The 19,402-nt window shown below is 44.2% G+C and overlaps 1 protein-coding gene across 1 annotated transcript in view; it reads left to right on the top strand.

Annotated features, from left to right (window-relative positions):
• PLCB2 (phospholipase C beta 2) overlaps nucleotides 1-19,402 on the top strand; it is a 405,331-nt gene that overhangs the window by 330,368 nt on the left and 55,561 nt on the right. The window contains exon 28 of the mRNA XM_073609959.1: nucleotides 12,822-12,898. Within this exon, the coding sequence (XP_073466060.1) occupies nucleotides 12,822-12,898 (77 nt within the window). The remainder of the gene's footprint in view (nucleotides 1-12,821; nucleotides 12,899-19,402) is intronic.

Raw genomic sequence — 19,402 nt, 5'->3', positions numbered from 1 at the left:
GGATCCGCATAAGCTAGCACTGGAGCAGTGGTAAGGCTCCACTTCAATTGTCTGAATGTCTCCTCACACTGCGGAGTCCACTGATCCAGGATAGACTCCTTTTTCTTCCGAGGCCCTTCCTTTTGCCTCCCAGGTTCCTCCGAATCCACATCAGCCGCTTCCTGATTCTTCAGTAGCTCTGTGAGGGGGTGGGCTATCTTCGCAAACCCCTCCACAAACCTCCGATAGTAGGAGCAGAATCCTAGAAATGACCTGAGCTCAGTCACATTCGTGGGCTTGGGCTAAGAAGTAACAGCTTCCAACTTCTCAGGGTCAGTTGCTATCCCTTCTTCAGACACAATGTGCCCCAAATAGTTCACCAAAGATTGATAGAACTGACATTTCTCCATTGAAAGTTTCAAGCCCTCATCATGTAATCTCTTCAGAACCTTTTCCAGTCGCTCTTCATGCTCTTCAAGAGTTCGGCCAAAGACTATGATATCGTCTAAGTATACTAAGACCTCAATCAAGTTCATGTCGCCTACTGTCTTCTCCATGAGCGGCTGGAAAGTTGCTGGGGCCCCAGACAAACCTTGTGGCATCCGGTTAAATTCATAGAATCCCACGGGGGTAATGAAAGCGGTCTTTTCCTTATCCTCAGGACTCATGGGGATCTGATAATAAAATCTAATACACTGAACCACTTCGCCCCTGACAGGCTCTGTAGGGCATCTTCTATAAGAGGGGTAGTGTATTGATTGGGAATGGTCCGTCGGTTCAGGGTCCTATAGACAATACACAGCCGTAGTGACCCATTTTTCTTCCTCACTACTACTATAGGGGAGGCGTATGGACTCCTGGACTCCCTGATAATCCCAGTCCTTTTCAGCTCAGCCAGCTGTTCTCGAAGGTCCTCAAGATCTCCCAGTGGGATCCTCCTGACCCTTTCTCGAAAAGGTTTGTCTTCCTCCAGCTGAATCTTGTGCTCCGCACTCTTGGCATATCCCACATCAAACTCACTCTTTGAGAAAACCTCTTTCCACTTCATAAGCTGGGCTTTGGCCCTCTCCATCCAAACAGGCGTAAGAGAGGTGTTCTTTGGGTAGAAGTTCTCTATGGGAATCTCCTCCTCGGGTCCTCTTTTGACATCACTTGGGGAAACCGGGGTTGCTTGATTCGCCTGCCCCAGCAACATTCTTGCTGGTATCTTCACAGGCAAGGCTTTCGTGTTCCAAACACTCACTGAAACCCTCCCTCTGCTTCTCTTGAGTGCCTTAGTTGATAACACTTTTGGGAGTATTTCCAGACCCACATCCTCTTCTTGGGTGTCTGTCTCCAAAACAACAAAATGACCAGGTTGTCTCCAACTCAATTTGACAGAGGCCCTCATGCATATAAACTTCACCTGGTTGTAGCAGTTCTTCACCTCGGTCTAAACGTCAAACTTTTCCCACCTCTTCTGGTGGGGCCTTCTGTTCGTGTACTATATCCTTGTACACTTGGGTTAGCATGGGGTGTACCTTCATGGCCAGGGCACTTTCCTTCTGTACAAGTGGTGTCAGGAGTCTTCTGACCAGATCAGTATTTGTTCCGATGATAAGGGAACTTTTAAGAGCCCTAGGGGGCCGAGGACACACAACTGCTAGGGTATCGAAAGTCTCCGCCTTTCCAGCCACACTCGGGTCAAAGGTAAGTTTGATAGGGATATACCCCTCATAAGGGAAGTTCTGGGTACCTAGGCCCCATATCTACAACTCTCCTAACTTTTGCAGGGGCAGATGCTTGAGATGCTTCATGTAGAAATCTTTATATAATAAAGTCACTTGGGCTCCAGTATCCAGCAGAGCTTTGGCGTATATTCCTTCTACCTGGATGGGGATGATCGGAGAGGGTCCTACTAGGTTGGGGGGAAATTCACCATGAGTGTTCGGCTTCTTTTGCTTGTTAGTGCGCGTCCTGACTCCTTGTTTCCATGTACGCTCACTCAACTTCATTCCTCTTACTCTCAAAACTTTGTGAACCTGGGTTTCATTGGAGTTGACGACTGTTACAGGGCACCCAGTTGACTCCTTCACTGGGGCCCTTTGAAGTTTTCCGCCGGCTTTTGACGTTGTACTGCTGCCCTTGGGCTTGGGCACACTCTCCCAAAATGTCCAGCTCCTCCACAGTTGAAACAAGGTTCAGATTCCCTTCTGAATGTGAAGTCTGATACTTTTTTATTTTCTTTAGTTCCTCCATTGGGCAGATCAGAGGATCTTGCGGTCAGCAAAGCCATCATCTCCATCAACTGAGCCACCTGAGTCTTAAGAAGCGCAATCTGAGGATCCTCTTTCATCACACTAACCGTCCTGACTCCAACAGTGTGTTTTGGTTCTTGGATTTTTTCCTTCTTCCTTTCTAGGATAGCTTCGTCCTCCTGTACAATCCGAATTAAATCTGGGTACTTCAATATGCCTCCATCTTGACGAGTTCTTAACTGGAGGGTGATGGGATCCAAAGGCTGGCCTCTTAAAACTTGTTTGGCTCGAACTTCGTCCACCTTACTAGGATCTAATCCCTTCTTTAACAATATCTGGTGAATGACCTTGTCTAACCGTCTCATATATTCTGACAACTTCTGTCCTGTTTCTTGATCGGTGTGTTCTAATTAATAAATTAATTCAGAAACCTTCTACGTCCGAACACATCTTGCAGGATATCTAAGTAGTCTTGGGCTACACAGTTTTGTTTGCTAAGCCTCGGAAGCATGCCCTTTCAGGTTTTCAGTAATCCGCTGCTTTTTTTGCGTTTCAGGGATGTCCCACTCATTCAACACTTGAGTGGCCTGTTCCAAAAACTCTTCAAAGTTGTCTTCTCCTTAGGGTACAGGCCGTTGGCCTGAGAAAATGCCCAGTTTTCGGTACCCAGTCCCTGAATATGTTGGGTTCCCTTTTTGACATTGGGACACCAAATTTCCCAGGGCTGTAAAGAGTTCTGGCTCGATTGTAGCCAGTGCTGACTGTAATGGAACCTTGGTTTCTGCTGAACTCATCTGGGGGAAGGTGGCAAGATTCTCCCCTTCTTCCCTTGGTTGGGTCAGATAAAACTTGGTCTTGTCAGCGAGTTCAACACTTGCACCCCTGAAATTTTCCGGAACTCCCTTCCTCCACGCCAATAATGCATAAGTACGAAATGTCTCATGATTGGGTCTTACTGCGACCACCTTGGCTCTTTGTTCTGGGGATAGTGTTTTTACCACTCGGTTAATGTGTTCTTTCTCCCAGATATCTCCCCAGAGCTCCATGGCCACACTCGCTTCTGAGCGGGTGCCGTCTGCCTCACACCACTGTGCCACAGTGGGGGGGATCCATTCTATGGTTCTTAAGGGGGTGCTTGACATTAGAGTGACAGTTATCCCGGACGAGTTGTTCTCCAACTTAACTTGTTCCGTGGGACTATCAGTCCCAGCAATACTCTGTAACCGTCCTAAGTGTGTGTAGTATTAAACAAAGTTCCGGGTGTTAACCCTCTCACCACACGGGATCCGGCAGATGGATGTCTCCGTTTCAGCAGTTCTCAGTCCGTATGGAGGCACCACCACGCCGTCACACTGTTCCGTTTGCGAACGACCGGGAGTCCTTGGTTACCTCCCCCACGGATCTCCGAAACAATCACTTCTGCTACTTCAGCACACTGTGATACGATGGCAGGATCCCTGCTGCTGCTCCGCTCCTTCACAAGGTAGGCCGCAATCCTGTGGGACACACACATCCACAGAGTCCTGCTGGCAGGCCACGTGTCCCAGGAACAAGAGACCTAAGATGGCCGCTCCCAGCCCTTTTATATCCTTCCACAATGCAGTTCAGTTCTTCTCTTGTCCAGGAGCATTGTGGGTAGGTCATAGTTAATGTTCAGAAGTAAACAATCAATCACTTCCATGTCACTTCTCTTAATCATGAAACATAAAAGTGTTGTACCTTTTCAATTGTCCACTAGATGGCACTAGATCAACTTATATTCTTTCACAACACACATATGACTAACAACAAAAGTTGTCAGCGCTACATTATATATTTTAAAATATGAGATAGTGAGAGCTTAAATTGTATTTTATCAACATATCCAAATTGATGTCAAGGTATATTAACAAAGACACTAATATATTCAGCACACAAAGTTGTAGTATATGCTGTCTAGCTACTATAAATTAGAGAGTAGATATTTAAAAGAAAAAAAACTGTGTATATATTAGGGTGATCAGACAGGATCATTAGGGTGTCATCTTCAGTTTCCCCCGGGGGCAGTTCCCAATTTCAGGAGACTGGTCATAATGGATCAATCATAGCAATTACTTGTCTGGACTAATACAATTGTTTCACAGACAATTAACCTCATATGAAACATAAACAGCAGATATTAAGAGCCATTATGTGATAGTATAGTGGTTAGAGTAACAGCCTTACATTGGTGAACTTGTGGGTTTTAATCCAGACGAGGGTATTTTTTTTTTTATATATTGATATTATATTAAACATATTTTAAAATATGAGTTAGTGAGGGCTTAAATTGTATTTTATCCATTTATCTAAACTGATTTCAAAGTATATTAACAAAGGCATTCATAAATTTAGCACACTAAGTTGTATATGCTGACTACTATAAATTAGAGAGTAGAGATTATTTTTGAAAAAAAATCTGTGCATATATTAGGGTGATCAGGGCGATTAGTGTGACATCTTCAGTTCCCCAAAGATAGTTGCCAATTTCAGGAGACTGTCCCTGGGTAAGAATGTCCCTGGAAGCTGCATGATAACCATCATGCCCCACATTTTAGCCCTGGTCTCTGCACTATAAGCGTTTTATCCACACCACCGGTGCAGCACAGTGTATCTGCAACTTTCCTGGGCTAGCTGCACTTTGCCATAGACTTCTTTTATATACTGCAGGTGTGATGCACTTTCTGGAAGCGTACCAAGAATCCTGGATTCAGAAAGTGCACCAAACCCGCAGGATATAATAGAAGTCTATGGCTAAGCGCAGCAAAGCCACAGGAAAGCTGCAGGTACACTGCACTTCACCTGCAGTGTGGGTAAACCGCAACACATCAGTGTGAAAGCAGCCCTATACTTTTATACCCAGTGTATTGCTTCACACTGACCTGAAGATCTCTTATTTCCTACTGTTGGTACCACTCTGGAGACCGCTAGCCAAGATGAGAGGTGGAGTACAGTTGGTATCACTCCGCATGGGACAGGAGCCAGCACTACAGAGGAGGCATCGGCTTATGATCTGCCAGTCACCTTTTTGCGATCTACAGGTTACTGAACCCAGAGCTAAACTATATGTGTGAACCACAATGTACATGCACACACAAATATCTCCCCTCTGCTGTTTGGCAATGAATAAATAGATGTAAAAGCTACTGCACTAACAGGTTCCCTTAAAAGACAATAAAAGTATTTTCTGTGTGTTATTTGTTTATCTCTGCATTAGTGGTCATTTCTATTGTATTATGGAAGGAGGATCTTCCTGTAAGGGCCCATTCACTCTACACGTTTGAACCATGAGTTCAGAGAATTCTTCTGTCAGACAGTGATCTGTACACACGGGCCGAAAGTCACCAGGTTCCTCATTTTCAGATGATTTTTGGGATGTGTGTACCCAACTTTGGGCAAAGAGGCTACGGGTGAGAGAGAAGAACCGCAATACAGCTGTCAGTTTGGTGGTAACAGATGGTGGAAAGCAGTTAGGTTCGGACTCCAATCAGGATCACTCAGCTGGCAGTGACATCAGAAACTTCTGGCTTGAGAAAGGGGAGGTCCGAATGCCCCCAAACACCTAACCATACCCCCTTATGTTTCTGATATCACTTCCAGCGAAGGGATCCTGAATGAAACTGAATCTAACTGCTTTACACCTGGCACCATCTGTTACCACCTGTAAGTCACAGAGGTGTTTGCATTCCAAAGTGATAGTGGTTCTTCCCTCTCACCTGTAACTTCCTTTCCCAAAACTGGGTACAAACAGGCTAAAAATCATCCGAAAACAGTCAGATCAGCAGGAACCTGACGACTTTCGGCTTGTGTGTACAGATGACTATCCAAAAGAAGAATTCTGTGAGCTTATTGTTCAAACATGTAGAGTGAATGGGTCCTTACAGGAAGACCCACCTTCCATATATGAATAGAAATGACCACTAATGCAGATAAAAACAAATAACACACTGTTATTGAAATACAAAAAAGCACACTGAAAAGTGAGCAAACGCACCTATCCCCAACCACTGACATCCCAGACTGACATCCTCCCCCCCCCCCCCCCCCCCGCCACTGACAACCCAGGCTGATAGACCCCCACTCCCACAGACTGACAACTTCCACCACCAACTACTTACACCCCAGAAGGACAGACATCTTCCACATACAGACTGATACCCACTCCCCTAACTCCTAACACTGGGCCAGACCCCGCCCCTTCCTACCACTGACACCCCACACTGACAGAAACCCACTCCCAACTACTGACACAAACAATTAAGACAACTATGGAGGTGACAGAGATAAGCAGGGAGCCTACAGCTCCAGCCAGGCTGACTTCACCAAAGTGCAGGCAGATTTAAAAAATCATGCCACAGCAAAATGCAGAATAATTTATTATACTGCGTTTTGATGCAGATGAATGTGCACAAATGTGCATACACTGGCAAGGTACATGGGGATGACAGTCAGAATTAATGGCGCATTTGCTTGACTGCAAAAGGGCTGTGTGTTTTTGTGCATTGCAGGCACGCATGTGATTTAGCACGTGTTCCTCCAATGCACAAATATGAACCCATCGTAAGAGAGGGAGGAGGGTAAGGAGGTTTGAGGAAGAGAGGGAAGGTCTAAGGCTGAGCTGTCCCACCTCCCCAAAGTACACAAGGATCATATGTTCTTTACATGGTGTCTGCTCAGATTAAATGCAGCTTCTTCTTCTTCCCCTTTCTGGTCATGTGATGTCACATGGCAAGGGAGACAGGAGGTAGGGCAGTGTGCTATGTCTGTGCTCTGTGTCACTCCCTAGCGGCGCTGTGCTGAGACTGAGCACCCTCTCTTTTCCACCCACAGCTGGTTGGAGGGAGGAGGAAGCAGACTCCTCCCTTCAGCAGCCATCTCACATTGCGCCTTCATAGTTGCCAACATTGTAAAAAAAAAATGTGGGACACTTTTGTGGCTGTAGGCGGAGCTGTCCAATAATTAGGGGGCGGGGCATTCGTCAGCAGGCATGGCCTGGCAAAAACAGACAAGTGCGGCGCGCGAAGCGCGCCACGCCGAAAAATGGGTGTGGTTTACGCGAAATTGTGGGCGTGGCTTAAATGGGCGTGGCTCTAGAGGGTGTGGTTAGAGTCTGAAATGAATGAGGGATGGAGAGGGGGAGAGAGGGGGAGAGAGGGGGAGAGAGAGGGAAATGACGGGACAGCAGGCCCAGATCCTACACAATAGAAATATGTGTATTCTAGAAAGTTTAACAATCAGCAGATAAAGATACTCCAAACACCTGGTGTTAATGCTTCAATCATCCCGGCACCATGGTTGTTATGGTGTCAGGATGATTGAAGCGCATTATTTCTATTATTACATTGTAATATAAAATGAAATCATTCAACTCACCATAATGCAGAATCAGTGGGATCCCTGAGCGTGTCACCAGCCACGTCGCCTGCCACCAGCCGTCCGTCCTTGCTTCAGATGTCCGAGCAGAGTCCGTCCTTGCATCAGGTGCCCCCAGCGGAGCCCCCCTCACACCAGGAGTCCCCGGCGGAGCCCCCCTCACATCAGAAGTCCCCGGCGGAGCCCCCCTCACACCAGGAGTCCCCGGCGGAGCCCCCCCTCACATCAGGAGTCCCCGGCGGAGCCCCCCCTCACATCAGGAGTCCCCGGCGGAGCCCCCCCTCACATCAGGAGTCCCCGGCGGAGCCCCCCCTCACATCAGGAGTCCCCGGCGGAGCCCCCCCTCACATCAGGAGTCCCCGGCGGAGCCCCCCCTCACACCAGGAGTCCCCGGCAGAGCCCCCCCTCACATCAGGAGTCCCCGGCGGAGCTCCCCCTCACATCAGGTGTCCCCGGCGGAGCTCCCCCTCACACCAGGAGTCCCCGGCGGAGCCCCCCCTCACACCAGGAGTCCCCGGCGGAGCCCCCCCTCACATCAGGTGTCCCCGGCGGAGCTCCCCCTCACATCAGGTGTCCCCGGCGGAGCCCCCCTCACATCAGGTGTCCCCGGCGGAGCCCCCCTCACATCAGGTGTCCCCGGCGGAGCCCCCCCTCACATCAGGAGTCCCCAAGGGAGCCCCCCTCACACCAGGAGTCCCCGGCGGAGCCCCCCCTCACATCAGGTGTCCCCAGTGCCCCCCCCTCACATCAGGTGTCCCCAGTGCCCCCCCTCACATCAGGTGTCCCCAGTGCCCCCCCCTCACATCAGGTGTCCCCAGTGCCCCCCCCACTCACATCAGGTGTCCCCAGTGCCCCCCCCACTCACATCAGGTGTCCCCAGTGCCCCCCCACTCACATCAGGTGTCCCCAGTGCCCCCCCACTCACATCAGGTGTCCCCAGTGCCCCCCCACTCACATCAGGTGTCCCCAGTGCCCCCCCACTCACATCAGGTGTCCCCAGTGCCCCCCCACTCACATCAGGTGTCCCCAGTGCCCCCCCACTCACATCAGGTGTCCCCAGTGCCCCCCCCCACTCACATCAGGTGTCCCCAGTGCCCCCCCACTCACATCAGGTGTCCCCAGTGCCCCCCCCACTCACATCAGGTGTCCCCAGTGCCCCCCCCACTCACATCAGGTGTCCCCAGTGCCCCCCCCACTCACATCAGGTGTCCCCAGTGCCCCCCCCCACTCACATCGTGTCCCACAGCGGTGCACGCGCTCACCCCCCACCTAGAACCCCCGCCCCTTTCCATATCAGACTGGCAGCGGGGCGGGGGGTAGGCGGGCCGAGGCGGAGCAGGGCGAGGCGGAGCGGGGCGGGCCGAGGCGGGCCGAGGAGGAGCGGGGCAGGGGGTGGGCGGCGACGCAGAAGCTTCGTCTAGCCTCCCCCCAGCCGTCTTCCTGAACTTCAACAAAATGGCGGCCGGCGGAGACAATGTCTCCGCCGGCCGCCGACCTCTAGCGGCGGCGGCGGTTTCAAAAACCGGAACCGAATTTTTCGGGACATTTCCCGGGACACCACAAATCCGGGAATGAAGTCCAAGTCCCGGGAATGTCCCGGGAAATTCGGGACAGTTGGCAGCTATGCGCCTTCTAATGGGTGACACAGTCATTCCTGTGAGTGAACAGCGGGATGAGTGACCAAATTCTAGCCCCTCCATTCGACGCCTGGGACACATGTCCCTTCTGCCCCCCACTTGTCCTGGACCGGTTTTCTCTGCAGCACAGTGCTGGCCAATAATGGATAGGTAGGCAGCCAGCCAATCAGTGAAGGGGAGATATCGGTGTGTGCATGTACGTTGTAGTACACACGCACAGATTACCTTATAGTGCAGAGCCCACGGCTAAGTTGTGAGGCATGATGGTTATCATGCAGCTTCCAGGGACAGCCTCCTGAAATTGAGAACTGCCCCCATGTCACCCTAATCACCCTGATCACCCTAATACAGCTTTGTAAAACAAAATCCCTACTTTCTAATTTATAGTAGTCAGAATATACAACAATTTTATCAATATGTCTTTGTTAATATACCTTAAAATCAATTTGGATATATCAATAAAATACAATTTAAGCCTTCATTAAATATATATATATATATATATATATATATATATATATATATATATATATATATATATATATGTAAAAATTGTGCAACCAAGATAAGCCTGTTACACTAACCACTAGGCTATAACACAATGGCGCTTATTACTTCCTTTTTATGTTTGATATGAGGTTAATTGTCTGTGAAACAACTGTATTAGTCCAGACAAGTAATTGCTATGATCGATCCATTATGACCATAGACACATATTGTCCTGCTGCCTTCTAGCCATTCACAATTCCCATAAAGCAGCAAACCGAGGAACTATTAATACAGTAGAGGGACCAGAGAACGCAGGTCTGCCTGTTTCCCTATAATGTGTGCTATAACTAAGATAGATTTACATATCCATTTATAGAGCAGAAGACATGTATGTCTGCAAAATTATGATCTGTGGGTGTTACTACATTATTGCTCATTGGTCCTAAAATCCTCCTAATAGAGACTACTCTATTTATAAATGCAGAATTTTGATTTTGAATCTCAGAATTCTGACTTTTGAATCTCAGAATTCTGACTTTGAAACTCAGAATTCTGACTTTGAAACTCAGAATTCTGACTTTTAATCTCAGACTTCTGACTTTGAATTTCAGAATTCTGACTTTGAAACTTAGAATTCTGACTTTAAATCTCAGAATTCTGACTTTCAAAGTCAGAATGCTGACTTTTATTCTCAGAATTCTGACTTTGAAACTCAGAATTCTGACTTTTAATGTCAGAATTCTGACTTTTAATCTCAGAATTCTGAGTTTCAAACTCAGAATTCTGACTTTCAAACTCAGAATTTATTTTTAAAAAAAATATTTTTTTTTAAACTCAGAATTCTCCAAAAAAAATGTTACATTTTTTTCCATCTCAGAACTCAGATTTTTTTTATAATGGCCCTAGGGCTCTTCAATATTGGGTAGAATTATAAAGGGCCATTAACTAAAAATGAAAAACCCATTTTGGCCATCCACAACTTTGAAGCCACCATATTTCCTTTCTGTGTTCCCTCTCTCTTTGGACCGTTTGATCATTGCCAGCTTTGGGGTGTTTAACCACTTGGCATCCGCGCTATGGCCGAATGACGGCCACAGCGTGGACCTGAATTCCCGGGAGGCCGTCATGTGACGGCCTCCCCTCTGCATGCGCTCGGCGCGCGCGCTGTGATCGCCGAGTCACTGAGACTCGGGTGATCACCGATCTAAGGAAGGGGCCGGTCCCGGCCCCTTACCATGTGATCATCTGTCAGCCAATGACAGCTGATCACATGATGTAAACAAAAGATCGGTAATCTTTTTTTTTTTTCTACTCACGCTGACAGCGTGAGTAGAAAAAAAAGCCGATCACCGGCTCAGATGTGAGGGACATCGGTCCCGAAGTGGAAGAGGCACATCTGCCTCATCAGTGCCACCTAACACTGCCCACAGTGCCACCTAACAGTGCCCACAAGTGCCACCTATCAATGCCCACAAGTGCCACCTATCAATGCCAAGTGCCAGCTATCAATGCCCACCAGTAGTGCCAATCAGTGCCACCTAGCAGTGCTGCCTATCAGTGTAACTGATCAGTGCCCATCACTGCCGCCTATCAGTGCCCATCACTGCCGCCTCATCAGCGTACATCAATGGAGGAGAAAAATTACCTGTTTTAAATTTTTTATAACAAAATATAAAAAAATGTAAATTTTTTTTTTTCTAAAAAATTCAGTTTTTTACATTTTTTTAACAAAAAGTAAAAACTGCAGAGGTGATCAAATACCACTAAAAGAAAGCTCTATTTGTGGTGAAAAAATGATAAAAATGTCATATGGGTACAGTGTTGTATGACCGCGCAATTGTCATTCAAAGTGCGTCAGCGCTGAAAGCTGAAAATTGGTCTGGATAGGAGGGGGGTTTAAGTGCCCAGTAAGCAAGTGGTTAAGGTCCTCCTGACTACATTCTGCATAATGTAAAAAATTATTTTCAGGGCCAGTTCACACCATAGAAAGTCCAGATACGTTCCAGATGCTTTTCTGCATGCGCGATTTTGATGCATTCAAGTGCGTTTCTGATGTGATTTTGGTGTGTTTTTGATGCAATCCAGTGCATTTTTCCCCTTCTTTTTTCTTAACCTTAAATAAGGACATTTCTGTTCCAGTGCGTTTTTGGTGCATTTAGGTGTGTTTCAGTGCATTTTTGATGCATTTTACAGCATGCCAGTACAGACCAGTTCAGGAAAAATGCAGCATGTTCTACTTTTTTTTTTTCTGGAACTGCAAGCACTGGTGTGAACTATGTCATTGAAAACCATATAACCTACTTTCCATGCATTTTTGATGCAGAAAAAAACACACTGGGCTGCATGTGGTGTGAACTAGGTTTTGAAAGTAGACAAAAATCCAACCTTCATATTAACCGCAGCAACTGTTTTGGCCAGGGTCCTTGAAGGGCGGAAATTTCACCAAACTTCATGAGAAGTGAAAGAAATTGTTAGACTTTCCAGCATCACCAAAAGTTTATGTCAACTAACCCTTTAAATGTGTATCTTGTTGAAAATTCCATAATATTGTTTGTTGTGGTACATTGTCTATGCCCCTTTAAGGCTCGGTTCACATTAGTGCGCTTTGCGACATCGCATGTGATTCACACCGCACTGCTGTGCAAATTACATGTGATGTCTGTGCGATGCGAATTCAACCATACAGATTGTATAGCTGAATTTGCATTGCATTCGGACTAAAGTCGTGCAGGACCCTTTTTTGGTCCGCACCAGAATTGGATCGCATGGATGTTCACACCCATGCGATCCAATTCATGTCCGAATTGACAGTTCGCACTGTGATATGCCAACTGATCTGGGGGTGTCATTAACTTTGTATTGACACTCCCAGCGGTTCACATATGGCAGAGTAAACTGCCTGCGAGTCGGGTGCAATGCGGGAACCCACAGGGTTCTTGCATCACACCAATGTGAACCGAGCCTAAAACATACAGTATTTCAAGAATAAGAATTGTAATTTTTGTATTAGTTCCTATTCTCCTCTTACAAATTCAGCTGCATATTACAGTGTATTGATATACATTTGTTTATTTAACTATTTTAACAGCAATTCAGCAAATTATTAGAGCTAGCCCAGGAAAGACAGGCAACAGAACTGAAAGTCCTAAAGGAATCTACAGACAGGTAATGTTCCAGTCCTGTTTTCATGGAGATTTACAGTGACATTCTGAGCATGTTGGTAAAAGAGTCCCTATAATATCAAGAAAGAATAAGATATTTCCTTTTATTATGACCAATGTTTACTTGGGAAAAGCATGGCATATAATATACCCAATTTATTAGTTTTGCACTTTAAAATGTTAAAGTTTGATGGTGGAATGCCCATAATGGTCAAATAAATTGAAATTAGACATATGCACCTAATGTGCTAAAGCAGTGTGTATCATAAATATTTGCCATTTATTTTTATTTATAAAATACTGTTTTGTCATCTTTTTTGTATCTCAGGGATGCTGATCTCCTCTAGCTTCTTTCAGCCACTTCCTATCCACACATTTGCACCAGCTACACGTGATTGTTTGTTTCTGAGAGTGACTTTAGCGGAGCATATCTGTGCAATGTGTGTTGATACAGCTGTATGTAGTCCACATCAAGGGCTCATGTAAGGTTGTGCCAATCTAGGCAACATTGAGAAAATAAATCATATGCTATAGATGGTTAACTGTTTTAATATTTAGACCTAAAATTTACACATTACTCAGAATAGCGTTTAGGACTTCATATGCACCAAAATATTCTTCACAGTAAGAGCTGTGAAAATGTGGAATAGACTTCCTTAAGGATTCGTTCTCGCCAGAAAAGAAAAGAAAAACTGGATTAATTCCTAACTGAACCATGCTTTATAGGTTTTTTGCCTACCTCTGGATTAGCTTTAGGGCAAGCTCCTTGCTGAGTGAAACGAATTAGGGTAAGTAAATATGATGTGTTTAATACAGTGAGCAGTTCAATTTCTTCTTATGGAATTGCTTTAGAGTTGATGGGGTAGTGGGATATCGGAGGCTTGAACGGAGCTCTGGTTCATTCCTGCTGTGGGGTTCCCCTTTGGAGCAATTTGTTCATTTTTGCACACATGTTAAAATCTGCATTTTGGCTATAACATTACTTAAAACCCCCAGAACAATATATATTTTCTGAAAGCAGAAACCCTATAGAATAAAAATATAGTAGTACGCAATTTTTGCACGATAAATGTGTCAAGCCTTAAAACTGCATGTGTCCGCAAAATGGCAAAAAATGATAGTACCCCAATTTATGAACAGGTAAAACTTTAATGCCCTTACAGTTCATCAGTTTAGAATAAACTGTGAATGATGGCCCTAGAATTATCCACACTGCTCATACTGTAAAAGTGATCGGGCACCTACACAGCCACCTGGATCACTTTAACATGACAGCAGGCGCGTTGCTAGGTGTCAAAAAGACCAGGGGCTTCAGCCCGAAGGCCGATGGTGGCACCATGGGGGGATCCGGGGTTGTCATATCGCGGGTGTTTTTGGCTGGGTGGTGGGGTTGTGTGGTGGGGGGTAAGCTAACTTGCTGGTTGCTGCCTGGCTTACCAGTGCTGCCCATCAATGATGGGCGCTAAACTCACCTAACTGACACACTGACCATTACACTGACCTCACCTACCCGACATACATACACTGACCTCACCTTACCTACCTACCTGACATACATACACTACACTGACCTGGCTAACTGACATACACTGACCTCACCTACGACGAGTATTATATAAACCTATGTTTAAGTCAGTAGTAATCTTATGCAGGGAGCAAAATAGAATATATGCTTGGGCATTGCGCACACACATCCCCTTTGTTCAATGCACACACCAAAACACATTGGCAGAAGAGTAAATTCAGACTATCAACTTGTCTCAAGTAAAAAAAAAAAAAGCATACAAAATGTCTTAATAAGTTGTATTTTTATTATACTTAAAACAAAGTTATCAACATCCAATACAAACAGATGCAGGTTACACACATCAATTCACTACTTAAAAGTGCAAGGTACTCACTGATGTGAAATACACATCTGTTTAAATATAAAATTCAAAAACTACCCATAAAATGCAGCTTACACACATCAATTCGCTACTAGAAGGGATACTACAAGTAATCGACAACAAAACTAGCTCAATCAGTTTGTGTATAGACCATACACCTTTAGTTTCTCTGCGATTTAGGCGTTTAATCACTTTTGTTTCTGTCCATGGAATGGATGCAGGTGAGGCAGCCCTAGTTAAACCTCGTCCCCAGGATGTGACTGACAACTCACACAGCCATGAAAAAAGGGTTTAATTTTCCCATAAGAATTTGCACACTGTAGAGGTTTTTAATCTCCTCTGAGTCCTCTGTAAATTGAACCTTAAGCACGTACAGGAGGTGGCTCCTACAGGCAAATTACAGTGCATGAATCAGATGAGAAATTGTAAACACAAAACAGAGTGCAAAATCTGGTGGTGCAGCTGTGCACGGTAGCCAATCAGCTTCCAACTTCAGCTTGTTCAGTTCAGCTTTCACAATACCACCTGGAAGCTGATTGGTTACTATGCACAGATGCACCACATTTTGCACTCTAGTTTTAGAAAATCAACCCCAATGTACAGTAAAGGAATTCTAAACATTGGATGTCTCTTGACAGCAAAATTTTAGGGAGGCAGTGTGAGTGACTGACACAAGGCATGACTAGGCTCAGTCAGGCCGAAAGACAAAAAAAATAAAAAAATCTGTTATTTAACTGCTAAATGGCAGAGAATTGAGCCGTGAGACAGCATGTTGGAATGCAGGGGCATGATTCATACACCAAAACTGCTTCATTAAGCTAAAGTTATTTTGGTGCCTATAGTATATTTTTAAATATTGTAGAACTATCCCACTTTTAGGCCTGATTCGCACCTATGCATTTTTAGTGCTTTTTGCATATTTGCACTACAGAGTGTGCTTCATTGGAAACAATGTTAAATAGACTGTAGTGCAAATCTGCAAAATGCAAAAAAACAATAAAAATGCATAGGTGTGAACAAGGCCCAAGGGTCATAGAGGTAGACTGGAAGGAGAAAATACCCTAAACATGGCATGGACATGGCCATGTTTAGGTTATTCTCTCATTCCAGTCAACCTCAATGAACCCATGCCGCATGGGTGTCATAGGCAATATTTAAGACACGTGACGTGTTATACAACACTCATTTAACACATAGCGGGTTTATTCAATAAATGCCAAACTATAGCAAAGAGCAAAATGCAGGTAAAAATAGCTAATATGGAGAAATTATCAAACTCGCCTTGTAGCCATAGCTTGCCAATTTTAGCTTGATCTTTGCCTTTTTGGTTCTGGTTCACTAGAATTTTGAGTTTAGTGAAAAAAACAACCAAAAAAGTACAAGGTACTGACTGATGTGAAATAAACATCAGTTTAAAATCTTGAAGTCCAAAACTATCCATAAAAGGCAGTTTACACACGTCCATTCACTACTAAAAGGGATACTATAGGTAAGAGGCAACAAAATTAGCTTAATCCATTTGTGTATAGACCACCCCACCCATACACCTTTAGGCTCGATTCACACCTATGCATGTTGCTTTTGAGCGTTTTTGGAGGTTTTTTTTTCATGCTTGGCACGTTTTTGAGCAGCGTTTTTGTAGCGTTTTTGCAGCGTTTTTGCCGCGATTTGCGTTTTGCGTTTTTTTTTTTTTTTTTTTTTTTTTTTACAGTCTTAAAAAAAAATTACAAAAAAAAAAAAATAAAAAAAAAAATAAAGAAAAACGGCAAAAGCGCACCAAAAACGCACCAAAAACGCTGCAAAAACGGTGCACTTGCGTTTTTGATGCTTGTCCATTGAAATCCATTACATGCAAAACGCTGCTTTTTGCATGAAAAAAAGTCCCCGACCCTTTCCAAAAATGCAGAGATACAAAAAAGCATTGATGTGAACATGTTCCATAGGAACCCATGTTAAAAAATTCCCATGCATTTCTGCAAAATGCAAAATGCATCAAAAAACGCGCTAGTGTGAATGGAGCCTTAGTTTCTCTGCCATTTAGGCGTTGAAACACTTTTGTTTCTGTCCTTTGAATGGATGCAGGGAGCCCTAGTTACACCTCCCCTGTATGTGACTGACACAGCCATGAAAAAAAAGGGTTTAATTTTCCCATCAGAATTTGCTCACTGTAGAGGTTTTTAATCTCCTCTGTAAATTTAACCTTAAGCACATACAATACGGGAGGTGTCTCCTAAAGGCAAATTACAGTGCAGGAGATAACTTTTAAACACCAAACAGTAGAGTGCAAAATCTGGTGCAGCTGTGCACGGTAGCCAATCAGCTTCTAACTTCAGCTTGTTCAGTTCAGCTTTCACAATACCACCTGGAAGCTGATTGGTTACTATGCACAGATGCACCACATTTTGCACTCTCTAGTTTTAGAAAATCAACCCCAATGTACAGTAAAGGAAGTCTAAACATTAGATGTCTCTTGACAGCAACATTTTAAGGAAGCTGTGTTAGTCACACAAGGCAGGGTTATGACTAGGCTGAAAAACAAAAAAATAAAAAAATATTCAGTGATTTAACAGCTAAATGGCAGAGAATTGAGCAGTGAGACAGATTGCAGGGGCAGGATTAATAATACACAAAAAATGGTTCATTAAGCTAAAGTTATTTTGGTGCCTATAGACTATAGTATAGATAGAACTATCCCACTTTTAGGGTCAGACTCATAGAGGTATACTGGAAGGAGAGAATACCCTAAACATGGCATGGGTTTCTTTGTCGATATTTAGGACACTTGTTATAACACTTATTTAACACATAACAGTGGTTTATTCAATAAACTCCAAACGATAGCAAAGATCAAAATGCTAAATGGAGGTAAAAATAACCAATATGGAGAAATTCTCCAAAATTGACTGTAGTATCCATAGCTTGATCTTTGCCATTTGTATTTTGATTCACTACAATTTGGAGTTTCTTGAAAAACAAAACAAAAAAAAAAGTGCAAGTTGCTTCATGAGTTGAAAATACACCAGTTTAAAACTTTAAATAAAAGTGCAAACAATTTGTTGTAGTAAAACTACAAATATTACAACTCGTTAACCATATAGTAAACAATCTGTACTGTAAAGTGCCATCATTTTTAAACTGTAGTATAGTATTACAATATTCCATTTTCGGTAACTAATTTTTGATGTCTGAGTAAGACAGAGAAGAGATTGTCTACACAAGTGATACGCCAGAGAATCTTTTGAAGATTTTCTATTATTGGATCTGCACTTAGAACATTTCCTGGGATTTTGTGAACTGAAATATTTGACAGCACTTGTGTCTGGTTGAACATTGCTTGCACAGATACAAAGTTGCTGCCTTCTTTTATCCCTTCCTTGCTTTGTCTGCTACTATGGCATACATTCGATTAAATTCACTAACAATTGTACTTGTTCAGACATTGTCTTACTGTAGGAAATAATTTTGCAATAAAGGGGTACATATAGCATCTCACAAGAGTACACCCCTCACATTTTTGTAAATCTTTTATTCTATCTTTACATCTGACAACACTGAAGAAATGTCAGTTTGCTACAATTTGTGAGTGTACAGATTGTATAACAGTGTAAATTTGTCCCCTCAAAATAACTCACACAGCCATTAAGGTCTAAACTGCTGGCAAGAGTATACCCCCCAAATTAGCCATTTTCCCTCCCAGTTTCATGTGATTCGTTAGTCGCTAGTGTTACAACAAGGTCTCAGGTGTGAAACTTGGTGTTATCGCTCTGATACTGGAAGATCTAAATACATGCCACGGTGGCACCTCATGGGAAAGAACTGAGGATCTCTATATAAAGATGGCCTTGGCTCCAAGATTGCGAATAACCTGAAACTGAGCCGAAGCATGGTGGCCAAGAACATACAGCGGTTTAGCAGGACAGGTTAAACTCAGATCAGGCCTCGCCAATGGTCGACCAAAGAAGTTGAGTCAGAGAGTGCACGTTTTCAGCACCATGTCCAAGGGTTGTCTTTGGGAAATAGACTTATGAGTTTAAAGGTGATGAACTGGCCAAGCATATCTCCATACCTAAACCAGATTGAGCATCGTTGGGGCATCCTCAAACTGCAAGTGGAGGAGCGGAAGGTATCAAACATTCAACAGCTCCGCTCCGTGATGTCATCATGGAGGAGTGGAAGAGCCAGAGGACTCCAGTAGCAACCTTGAAGCTCCAGTGAACTCCCATGCACAAGAGGGTTAAAGCAGTGCGAGAAATTGGTGACCACACAAAATATTAAGACTTTGGACCCAATGTTGACATTTGCACTTAGGGGTAAACTCATTTTTGTTGCCAGCGGTTTAGACATTAATGGCTGTGTGTTGAGTTATTTTGAGGGGACAGCAAATTTACACTGTTATACAAGCCGTACACTCACTACTTTTACTTTCAATTGTAGCAAAGTGTAATTTCTTCAGTGTTGTCACATGAAAAGCTATATTTACAAAAATGTGAGGTGTATGGGTACTTATTTTGTGAGATACTGTACATAGCATCCCAAACAGCCAACCACCATTAACTGTTATTCTTTAGCTACCCTACCCCTACTATAGATATAGTTTAGAATATTAGTTTCAGCCAGGA

This window comes from Aquarana catesbeiana, linkage group LG13, assembly GCF_042186555.1.
Source record: "Aquarana catesbeiana isolate 2022-GZ linkage group LG13, ASM4218655v1, whole genome shotgun sequence".
Classification (NCBI taxonomy): Eukaryota; Metazoa; Chordata; class Amphibia; order Anura; family Ranidae; genus Aquarana; species Aquarana catesbeiana.
Note: the sequence above shows the minus strand (reverse complement) of the source record. Positions and strands in the feature narration are given on the sequence as shown.